The sequence below is a fragment of the Sinocyclocheilus anshuiensis genome, unplaced genomic scaffold (assembly GCF_001515605.1).
Source record: "Sinocyclocheilus anshuiensis isolate Anshui unplaced genomic scaffold, SAMN03320099.WGS_v1.1 scaffold2216, whole genome shotgun sequence".
Lineage (NCBI taxonomy): Eukaryota > Metazoa > Chordata > Actinopteri > Cypriniformes > Cyprinidae > Sinocyclocheilus > Sinocyclocheilus anshuiensis.
This window is the reverse complement of record NW_015545525.1, coordinates 179348-192024: the sequence shown is the minus strand read 5'-3', so window position 1 is coordinate 192024 and position 12677 is coordinate 179348. Positions and strand designations below refer to the sequence as shown.

At 39.1% G+C, this 12677-nt stretch overlaps 1 protein-coding gene across 2 annotated transcripts; it reads right to left on the bottom strand.

The window, feature by feature from the left end:
* LOC107698297 (proline-rich protein 36-like) lies at nucleotides 1–9170 on the bottom strand. 2 transcript variants are annotated; one of them, XM_016499250.1, is made up of 5 exons: nucleotides 8969–9170; nucleotides 6651–6739; nucleotides 4118–4205; nucleotides 1658–3776; nucleotides 1–996 (listed from the first exon to the last, which is right to left on the bottom strand). In XM_016499250.1, the coding sequence occupies exons 1-5, from the start codon at nucleotides 9045–9047 to the stop codon at nucleotides 897–899; spliced, it is 2475 nt and encodes an 824-aa protein (XP_016354736.1). In that variant the 5' UTR covers nucleotides 9048–9170; the 3' UTR covers nucleotides 1–896. The 2 variants fall into 2 exon arrangements, with proteins under 2 accessions (XP_016354736.1, XP_016354737.1); XM_016499251.1 differs by lacking the exon at nucleotides 8969–9170 and adding an exon at nucleotides 8497–8517.
* Between the last annotated feature and the right edge of the window lie 3507 nt (nucleotides 9171–12677).

Genomic DNA, 12677 nt, shown 5'->3' with positions numbered 1-12677 from the left:
TGCAGAAAATTTGTTTTTTAATAACAGAAATGGGTATGAATGACATATTTCTCACATTTCCAAGATTCACTGTTCAATAAAGTTTCCGTCATCTGTATATTTATGCTCTCGCATATCTTTATTAGACGGTATTGCGGTTATATTCTTACTCTCAGGGGTAACAAAAGGTTAAATGTCCAAAAATAACAATTTAACATGAACAGTCATACAAACAAGTTTGCGGATTAATGAAGCACAATTATTGACCTATTGCATATATCACACAATTAAACCTGTTCGTAGCAGATGCTAGCTTATTTCTTCAAATACACTTTTAACCAGTATATTCATGCAAATACAAAGTTTGCATTATTTATTTTTTTGATTAAGAAAACGGCTATGAAAAGCAGCAAAAGCATTTTTCTTCATTAAGAAGAACCATCAGTAATGTGTTCAAGGCTTCGCAACCATTTGATCAAATTTTAAGGCATACTTTTTATAAGTTCGTAAAAATGTTTTGACCTGGAAAAAAATCCAGCACCACTGAAAGAAGCTCTCATATCGAGAGCTATAGAGTCATTTTGTACATTAATGATTAAAGGCATTAAAAAATATTGTGCAGAAGTTACAATTAAGAACTGATGTTCTTAAACAACTGATTAGAAACTGGATTAAACTAATGAATTAAATGAAAAGGTTTGACATTAAAACAAGTTTCTGTGTATAGCGTATACAGGCACAGTTGCTCCATTGTTCGATTTTAGCAGCAAGAGTTCGGCACAACCTGAATATACTGACAGCTGAAGAAACGTCCAGGTAGAAAGTTACAGTAATACTTTACAGACCGGGTGCAAAACGTTAAATATCTGTCAGGTAGGTACATATGTACAGGTAAGGCACGTCTCTGGAATAATGGATCAGGACGAACCGTCTTTGATAACGGGTGTTATTGGTTGTTTGGCTCCTGGTCTCACGGTGAACGTCATTCCAAACTGCTGTTTGGTTGATGATCCGTTACTGAAAGATAAAGAAGAGCCCCATTATTCTTAAGTAAACACGTTTTCAAAGTTATAAAAGCATGAAGTATTAGAACTAGCTTTTGATTCCACTTTAACCAGTAATAACTCAATATTACATCAGATTTTTGGGGGCATCGGCTGGATTGAAATGCGGCTAGTACATGTTGGTTTGTTTAAGCATCCGAATAAATCAACTTAAACAGTTTCATATGCATTGTAGATCATAAATGTCATGGAAACAACTGTTGAGTGTTGTTCCAGTATCAGAGGCAGTTTATTTATCTTCCTGGTGATTCATCTCGGCTATGAGGGAGGCGTTGACTGTGATGACTAAATGATTGTATGCGTTATTCAAAAGAAAGCTATGTAATGTTTCTGTACATAATCTGAATGTCATTAAGTCTCCAATGGAATTCTGTTTCCGCCTCAAAGTAAAAAAGTAATTGCTACTTTATTTCTTGTAATAGCAACTAAATGTCTCCCAATTGTGACTTTATACCTCACAATGTGAATCTTTTCTTTTTCCCCATGTATAAAGTCCTGTCTGACATTTTCAGTCATGTTTCACTCGAAAAATACACATTACAGAAGTGAAACGGATTGTGAATACAGTTTCATGTTGACTTTGACTTTGTTACTTGTATTTACTTTTAGCTTACCTGTTCTGGGATTTAGTCGAAGTGGCCAAATTTTGAGCTTTTTTGGCCGCTTTGCTTTCCAGCTCCTTCATGTCCACTCCACGAGTTTGCGCCGGCAAGGTGGCACTGCGGTTTGTCATAGGATTGTATGTGGTAAGGGGCGACGTGGCCTCGTCATCAGACAGTGGATAGTTCCAGTCATCTCCGTTGGTCTCCACCTCTTTGACAGCCGAGAACTTGGGGTCCATCTCTAGCATCTTCTTCTGCAGGATACTGAGAAGTGTCGCTTGGCTAGCGGAGACGGATGGCGGCACTTGTGCAATGGGTTGAGTGGGTTTAGTTTGAACAGGTGGTTTGGATTGGGGCTGGATATTTGGGGGAGGTCCTGGGGCCTTGGGAGGACAGCTGGGTGGTTTAGGTTTGGGGGAAATGAGGGGGCCATTGGTGGAAGGAGGAGGTGTTGGAGGTAGGGAGGGTTTGGCAGGTGTTGGAGCAGGAGCAGGGTGGCTTGGCAGAGAGCCATTGGTGATTGGAATAGGTAAGGGTTTAGAAGGTAGAGGGGCAGGTTTTACAGGGGTAGCAGGAGCCGGGTGACTTGGTGGGGGGGAGTTGGTGATTGGAGCAGGTGTAGCAGGTAAGAGGGTTTTAGCAGGTGGAGGGGCACTTTTCACAGGTGGAGCAGGAGCGGGGTGACTTGGTGGGGGAACTGGAGGTTCCTCCTCAGAGTCCGAGTTGGCAAATTCAGGAGGTGGTGGAATGAAGACCAAGTCTTCTCCAATTTCCACATCTCTAACAGGGACACCCAGACCACTAACAGAGCTGTTCATTGGGCTTCGTAGAGGGGTTGAGCTTAGCTCTGGCTTTGAGTAGGACACATGTGGACCGTCGACTTTGGTTGATAGAGAGGCGAGTGGTTGCGTGTTTGTGGTCAACTTTAATTGTGCATTGGGACTGTCTGGTGTTGGGTCTCGAGGAGTGACAGTGAAGGAGTTTGGTTTTTCTACACTAGGTTGGATCACAGAATTGACTGGATCTCTTGAGTTGCTGTTCTGTTGGGACAGAGCAGTTCTCTGCTTTTCTCTTTCCTTTGCAGCCATCAGCAAGGCGAAAGGTGAAGTTGAGGTCTCTTTCTTTACTGAGCCGTCTGCGCCCCGCGTGTTGAGATGTCGGTGGTTCAAGATAGGGCTGTACTTGCGAGGCCTGCCAGGGGACGCAACTGGGGTCACCACCTGCCTAACATCAGGTATCCTTTTCTCTATTTTGGGTGAGACTTTGATTGGTGCTGGTATCTCAGTGGGGATGTTTTGTGGTGTTACAGGCTCAGGATTGATTTTGGGCTCTACCTTGGCTTGTTCTCTTGGAGCTTGTGCCATGTCTGGCTGGTCATCCTGTAGATGAGTGGCGGAGCTGTTCCGACGGGCTGGTTTGGTTGGTAGCACCCCTGGTTGGAAAGATTCAGCATTTTTCCCACTATTCCCATTGACAACACCAACCGTGTTTCCAGCAGAATCTTCCAGCAGCAGAATGGACTGGACTTTTTTTTCCCTATCTGTCTGTCCACCAAGTAGTGTGCTCTTCTGCACGCTGTAGAGTTTTGCTGTGTTCTGGGGGTTGAAGCTAGATGGTGTTGGGTTGGAAGCAACGGGTGGCACAGGAGTTTGGGACTGGATGTCTAGATTGGGTATGGAGGACATTCGAATGGGTTTGGGAGGTGCTGCTTTCTGAGCTTTTGCAAGAACAGGGGGTGGCGGTGGGTTGAACTTGGGGCATTCTGGGAAATCTTGGACATCCAGGCTAGAGAGGGAACCTCTGAGGCTGGAAGTTTCAGATGGAGGTTTTGGAGGAGGCATTGGAGGAGGTTTGAGGGAGGCAAGGTCCAAATCTGCACTGTAATTGGAACTGGTAAGTGATGGCGGTTTTGGGGGTGCCATTGGAGGGGGATGCAGGCTTGCACGATCTAAAGAAGGGTCCATTTCGCCAAAGAACTGTGGTGGGGGAGGGATGAATGATGGAGGAGGTGGGGCTGAATATGATGGAGGGGGTGGAGGAGCGGAGCTAGGCGGAGGAGGTATAAGTATTTCCCCCTCGAGTAGGTCAGGGACAGAAAGCATCCTTCCATTTGAGAGGTTTGTAGTACTTCCTACAAAAAGACAATGTGAAAATCAACCACAGGTTCATTAAAACACCTCAGCATGTTGAAAACAGTGTTGGGGAAAGTTACTTTTAAAAGTAATCGTTACTTATTTGAAAAAGTAACTCAGATAGTCTTGTAAATTAAAAAGTAATGCGTTACTTTACTAGTTACTTGAAAAAAGTAATCTGATTACGTAACTTGCATTACTTGTAATATATTACCCCCAGCACTGGTTGAAAACATGATTTACTTGCTCCCATATTTAAGTTCTAGTGTTCCCTGATCAAAGACAAGAAGTTAACTATTCCTGGTCATCATGTTTGTTGAGTTCTGTGTTGTGAACTCACCTGTACCGTTTATCTTGGGCTCGTTGAAGGGCGGAAGAACCGGTACCTTGGGAGTTGGAACTGCAAAGCCTTGCGCACTCTCAGACGACTGGGATTTAAAGAGAAGCACACATCTTGATTAAAGGAGACTGTTAGAAGGTAAGGGAGTCTACAGAAATAGCACACCTTTTATTGTAGGAGCCACTGAGTCAGAGTTTGAATTTCTAGGCACCAAACCAACCAGTTTCAGAGAGCTTATGACGTTCAAGGACATGGATCCCTTCTCTCGACTTAGGTCCTTCTTTCCTTCTCTTTATTTCTCTGAGACATGCTTAAACTGTTGAGAAACTGCATGACCCATCCTGACTTCATACTAACACGTGGGATGAATAGGGTGAGATAATGTTCCAGATGTGTTTCTGTAAATCAGGTGAGGCAGATTCTTGGACACTCCTCACCAACACCCCATAATGTAAATGATTGTTAATGAAACATTCAGGTTGCTACAACAGATGCACTGAATGTAATTTCTCTAAAAAATGGAGCATAACCTGTCTGATAAAAGTCTAATTCAGAAATACTTTGATAATCTTCGCTTATAGACAACTTCAGTTGGATTACTATAAAATTACTTGACTTTCATTCCTGTTCTTTCAGTTCACTGACATGCAAAAAGGGACACACCCCTTAAACGTGTGTTTGTGTTTCAGGTTTTGCTGTCTTTATAGGATCATCTCTCCAGAAAAATAACACAACCTGACATAACCTTCAGGTGTGGATATCCTCACAAAGAAAAAAGACTCTACAGTGACATAACATCATACATAAACATTGTGAAAGTTGTGTTTTATGATTAGTGGTACAGTTAGTCTACATTTACATGTTTGCCAGATGCTTTTATCCAAAGCAACTTGCGTGAAAATGTGAGTGGTGTTTGCACGTGCAAAAGTCCCTGCTGTCGTTGCTTATTGGCCAAAAGAACCCATCTAGAGGGTTTTCACCCGTATTATCCTCCAGAAGGTGAACACTGAGCATCTGCAGGATCTTAACTCTAAACGTTCAATACTAACCCGGAGTATGAGCCATAATAATAGTAACACTTGCCTTAGCAAACACCAATACTTAGCTCAAACACGGGATGTGCGTACGTCTGCCTGATCTCTTCTGTACACAAACAAAACGTGTATTCAAAACAGCACCTGCAGGTTTGGATAACTCGGCTGGAACAAACCCGCATTTGTACGACATCTAACCTCAGCACGGAACAACCGGAGGAACACGTGAATCATCAGGATCCTGAACTCATGAGGTGAACGAGTGAATCGCTCGGGTCTGAACACGCTCAGACTGTCAATTACCGACACCCAACGTGAGCGTGTTTGCTGTGATGTAGGCATCACTAGGGTGATACAAACACAAAACTGCTGATGTGTGTGTGTGTTCCGTCAGAGTGAAAGTGTGTTTATATACTGAGGGTGTGTTTGTCCTGAAGCTAAAGGTGTGTCTTTAGCAATGTGTGTACTGGACGATTTCAGCACATTTCTCTCAAGACTTCTATTATCAATGAAAGAATTAAACGCAAAACGTACAGTGGTTGATGCAACAAAACGCATTCAGATTGTGTGTCCGTAATACGGAAAGTATATTTGATTACCATGTTATTTACATGGTACTTAAAAATACCATGGTATTACCATAGTACATTTCCAAAAAAGAGTGCATTACTACTATACATGTACAAAAACAACATAATACCATGGTACCATGCGCAAAAACAGTATTACCATGGCACATGTCAACAAAACATGGTAATACTATATTTTTTTAAGTGACCTCAACACTAAAAACTTCACAAAAAAGTACTGTGTTACGGTGATCATTTACAAAAGTGTACCATGGTTTTACCAAACACTGCTTTTTGGACATGTATCTTGGTTTTACCCTGTTTTTTTTATGTACTATGGCTTAAGTCTGTTTTTTTTTTAGACCATGGTTTTAACCAGTTTATTTGGACATTTGCTCTAGTAAAACCTTATTGAATTAAGTATTTTGGAAGTACCTTGGAGCCCATGGTAGTGAAAAGTGAAATTGGGTTACAAGTCCAACTCTCTAACCATTAGGCCACGACTTCCCCACTAGTATCATTACATGTCCAAAACAAAAGGCTTCAGACATTCGTCACACCGAAGGTGTTCCCAAAGCGATGACGTCGTCGCAGCATCTCGTTCCCCTACTCGGAACCAAGGTTACATACGTAACCGAGATGTTTTACCCTGTTTTTTTGGAAATGTACCATGGTTTTAGCCTGTATTTTTGGACATTTGCACTAGTAAAGCCATTACTGCATTGTATATGTACCAAGTAGCTTGGAGCCGATAGTGTTACCATAGTACATGTCCAAAAAAACATGGTAATGCTATGGTATACTTTTAGTAAGTGACCCAAAAAACTGTTTGAATACTATTTTCTATTTAATTCACTTTACTACTAACTAAGTTAGAAACCATCTCATAGGTGAAGTCTGGTCATGTGATCGGCGTGTTTTGGGACGTACCATGAAGTGTTTGACAGTCGGACGCGAGCGCACTTTGGCGGTTCCAGACTCCGGGATGGCAGCCGAGTCCAACACCAGCTCCACATTATCTGAAAAACAAAGACATTTTATTTACCTGGTTAAAATGGTAACTAGCAGCCTGTGTGGTGCAAAGTCAATGCTCAAGACCATGTGACCACCAGAACAGCAGAACAACAGGTTCATATGCATGGTAATGTCTTCATGACAGATCAAAGGTCAGTGTCTGGTTCGTCATATCACACATTCTTGAAAAGCCAAAAATAACATTTACTAAACACAAACTCCCATTATTTTTCAGATGAGATTCAATTATGAAGCATAAAATGAACACTGGAAGTTCACTACGCTTTGAAGTTTCTTATCTAATGTGATTGCATTCATTTTAGGGTCCAAAAAGGAGTCGGTGTGAGTCAGGTATATGATCCGTCAACAGTCTGATGATCTGTTTGGTTAACTGTGTTTGCTCATTAGCGACTTTAAACGTGTTAATGATGTAATTACCAGATTATTACTATGATTCTGCCGCCCTGACTGTCGTCAATCACTAAAAACAGGAAGTTTGACCTGCATTATGACAGCAGACGTCTGTGTTTTTAAAGTATCTGATCTTCCTTCACAAAAATAAGAATGCATGTGTATTTCATATGTTAGTTACGAAAATCCGTAATAGTACGGTACTTTTAATTATACTATTTGTACCAAAACTCATGTACCATGATATTTACATGACAACCAAAATACAATGATATTGTATAACATGTTATTACCATTGTTTTACATATCCACAACCATTGTAGTGCCATGGTAAATGTCCAAAAACATGGTACTACAGTGGTACATGTCCAAAATACAATGGTAGCACCATTTTTGTAGGCATAAAAACATGGTATCACTATTGACATATCCAAAACCACTGTATTTCCTTCACAAAAATAAGAATGCATGTGTATTTCATATGTTAGTTACGAAAATCCGTAATAGTACGGTACTTTTAATTATACTATTTGTACCAAAACTCATATACCATGATATTTACATGACAACCAAAATACAATGATATTGTATAACATGTTATTACCATTGTTTTACATATCCACAACCACTGTAGTGCCATGGTAAATGTCCAAAAACATGGTACTACAGTGGTACATGTCCAAAATACAATGGTAGCACCATTCATAAAAACATGGTATCACTATTGACATATCCAAAACCACTGTATTTTCAACGTACATGTCCAAAAACACGTGGTATACACCCAAAAACATGGTACTATCATGGTATACGTCCAAAGGAACATGGTATTACCATGATATACGTACAAAAACATGGTACTATCATGGTATACGTCCAAAGGAACATGGTATTACCATGATATACGTACAAAAACATTGTACTATCATGGTATACATCCAAAAACACGTGGTATACGCCTAAAAACATGGTACTATCATGGTATACGTCCAAAGAGAAACATGGTATTACCATGATATACGTCCAAAAACATGGTACTATCATGGTATATGTCCAAAAACATGGTACTATCATGGTATACGTCCAAAGAGGAACATGGTATTACCATGATATACGTACAAAAACATGGTACTACCGTGGTATACATCCAAAAACGTGGTATATGTCCAAAGGAACATGGTATTACCATGATATACATACTAAAACATGGTACTATCATGGTATACGTCCAAATAACACAGTCGTAGTTTTCTGTCAATGTAACCGGACACGTCACGGACCTCCGGATCAAAAACAGAGATATTTGTTTACGGTTTTTCTGTCATAAAACAAATAAGTTTTTGCTCCTAACCTGATTTTAAAAACAAACTAATCCAGAGTCTGTTGTGAAGGTTGTTCGTGTCCTGAAGAAAGTGTTGATGCGTATATGTCCAAAAACATGGTACTATCATGGTATACGTCCAAAGAGGAACATGGTATTACCATGATATACATACTAAAACATGGTACTATCATGGTATACGTCCAAATAACACAGTCGTAGTTTTCTGTCAGTGTAACCGGACACGTCACGGACCTCAGGATCAAAAACAGAGATATTTGTTTACGGTTTCTCTGTCATAAAATAAATATGTTTTTGCTCCTAACCTGATTTTAAAAACAAACTAATCCAGAGTCTGTTGTGAAGGTTATTCGTGTCCTGAAGAAAGTGTTGATGCGTGACGCGCACGCTCCGTGACAGGTGCAAAGGTCGCGCGACGAACACATTAAACTTACTGATATCAGATCTATTTAAACTCTACATCAGAGTGAATCTCTCTTACCCATGTCCCTGATTTCCACATTGGTGTCGAATAGAGATTGATTCTTCCGACCCAGGAAATTAAACGATCCTTTCTTCATGGTTGTAACGAAAGTGATTTCATCTGCAGAGATTGAAATCAGCGTGATTTCATGATTTCAGTGTTTCAGCAGCAGCTGACTGTGAGCTCGAGTCCGACACTGATTCAGAGAAACACTGAGGAGAAAATGGCCCCGCACCTGAACCGGCCCGTGGCCCCGCCCACTCAGACAGGTGAACACACACACACACACACACACACACACACTCTCTCTCTCTCTCTCTCTCACACACACACTCACTCACACACACACACACACACACACACACACACTCTCACTCACACACACACACACACACTCTCTCTCTCTCTCTCTCTCACACACACACTCACTCACACACACACACACACACACACACACACACTCTCACTCACACACACACACACACACTCTCTCTCTCTCTCTCTCTCACACACACACTCACTCACACACACACACACACACACACACACACACTCTCACTCACACACACACACACACACTCTCTCTCTCTCTCTCTCTCACACACACACTCACTCACACACACACACACACACACACACACACACTCTCACTCACACACACACACACACACTCTCTCTCTCTCTCTCTCTCACACACACACTCACTCACACACACACACACACACACACACACACACTCTCACTCACACACACACACACACACTCTCTCTCTCTCTCTCTCTCACACACACACTCACTCACACACACACACACACACACACACACACACTCTCACTCACACACACACACACACACTCTCTCTCTCTCTCTCTCTCACACACACACTCACTCACACACACACACACACACACACACACACACACACACAGAGGCACTGTGACTCATTCTGCTCTCTATTAAGAAGAATGAAACCCAAATATTTGCTGTCATGGTGAACTTGAGTCTCATTCAGGAATCATGGGCAATATTTACTGTGCTAATGTTTGTATAAATCTTAACAGGAATTAATAAACTGTGATTTAAAGAGTCTTGCAAAGGACTTTTTAAGCATGACATATATTATGAATTTCATGTATAATAATTTTAGTGATGTCATGTATATAGCACTAAATAGCAAATTTAATAATTAATAATAACTTATTTTATTTCAGGTTTATTTGTCAGGGACAATGCACATGTGCCAGGACCATAAAAATATAAAAGAAATAATCTATACATAATACATACATGCTCCAAACTACATATAAATTTACGCAATACCTAATAAAAATTCAGCATCCACTTAAAAATTACGCATAATAATAACTAATTTAATAATTTATAAAATACAATAGGTTTTTAGAGATAATATAATAATTTAAACTATCAATTATATAATTTATAAACATTAATTACACATTATTTGTTGAGTTATATATCATGTTAAGTATTGTATTATCAAAAGCGTTATAAATTATGCAAATTTGCATTTAGTGCTATATATAATAGATTATGAAGTTTTATATACTATACGTTTTGTTATAAAGTCTGATGTTTTTAATGGTTGATATAAGTTAGTTTTGGAAACATAATTAGTTTGGATAATAGCAGATATCTTTCGTTTTCTTGTATTTATATGACGTTTAATGATATCAAAAGTATATTTATTTTAAAATATGTGAAAATGCTGCTGGTGCACAGGAGAAATCAAGTAGCAATCTCTAAGAGTATTGTAGGTATCTGTATTAAATCATAAAGCATATTGTCTGGGAACAGTTATTGATCATGTTAATTGTGTCGTGCATTATTGATGGATTAAGTGTCCATTAAATGCATTTCAAATAACTTTATGGTGCTCAGAATCCTTGCACTCGACATGCTTAGAGACCCTGAGGAATAAAGTGAATCAGTGAATCATGAGGTAATAAATCCCAGCACAGTCGACAGAGAGTGAGAGGGGCGTATCCCATCATTCCCGGTCGGCATAGCAACAGAACTCAAACCTGTCCGTCCTGTTCCTCCAGGTTGCCATGGCGATCAGAGAATGTTCCAAATGCGTGGCACTTCCTGCGCTCAGCTGCTCGTGTTTCTCTGGAACGGTTCACACATGCTTCAGATGGTTTATGATCGATGAATCACTTCCTCTCCGCTCGTCCAACATCATCAGTTTCATCAAAACACACTCCAGATGCTTTATTAAAGGGACAGTTCACCCAAAAATAAACATTCTGTCATCATTTATTCAGCCTCTAGTTTCTGTTGAACACAAAAGAAGATATTTTGAAGAATGCTGGGAACTGGTAGCCATTGACGTCCACAGTATTTGTTTTTTTTCCATGCTATGGAAGTCAATGGCTACCGTCAGCTATTTGGTCTGTAAATATATTCTGACAGGTTTGGAACAACTTGAGGGTGAGATTTTTGGGTGAACTATTACACTATTTCTAATCACATGGTGTATAGAATTGATTTTAAGATAAAAAATTAGACGACAAAGAATTAACTTGACGGAGCTCAAACTCAAAACACACGGCAGCAAGTCAAATGCAAACTCAGAATATGACCCATGGATATTCTGCATTGTGTCATGCATAATATATAACTCAACAAACCTTTGCAATTTAAACGTCATAAACATTATATCATTTATATAGCACTAAATAGCAAAATTAATAATAATAATATATAAATAAATAATCAAAAACAATATATTTTATAGATAATATAATCATTTACACTATTATATTCTCCAGCGTCTCCTCGTCCCTCGTGTGTGTGTGCAACGTGACAAAAACGTTATATCATTTATTTATATTTATTTGATTTATTTTAAACATGAATTCATTAAATTTCTATTATATATTAAATTAAATTACTTTGGTACATATAGTAATGTAGATAATATAGATGAAATGTAATGTAACTTTCAGAAATTACATTATATCAATTATACACAAATATTATAATTTATAATTTATTTAATATGTAATATTTTATAAAACTTGTTTATATATATATATAAACATTTTCCACCACGGCAACATTTGCTCCAAATAAAGATTAATTAAAAATAAATACAGGTAAACATCTCTTATAAGCAATATTTTTTTTATTCTAATCAAGCTGTAATTTTGTCAAAAAGTAAGCAAAAAAGTGTGAAAATATGATTTAATTATGTGTATTTAGGATGCATATGAATGTATCCCTAGAAAGATGAAAAAATCTGCTTTTCACCCCCAAAAAAAATATTTACATTTAAAAAACGTAAATATAAATTATATAATTTCCATCAGTTTTCAAATATCATTTGTGATGTTTCAGGAGAAATATGTTAGAATTCCCCTGTGCTGCATGTGCTGTATATACACCGTTGGACAACTAAGTGAACTAATTAAATATTCATATTTTCTGAATGTCTGCATTAAATGTGAAAAATATTAGTGTTAATTTGTTACCTGAGAACTCATGGAGATTCTAGAATGAATGTGTCGTCATGGTTACACCTCTGTGATGTCAGAGCAGACACTGGACTCAGATCAGACTCAGTCAGACACTGATGGACAGACAGAAGAGCACTGCTGCTGATTCGATGGAGATGCAGACGGGAACAGAAACCCAGTGGACTCGGGTAAGAACCTCATTTACAGTCTGTGTTTCTCATCTTGGTTTGAGTTAGTAACTCCTCATG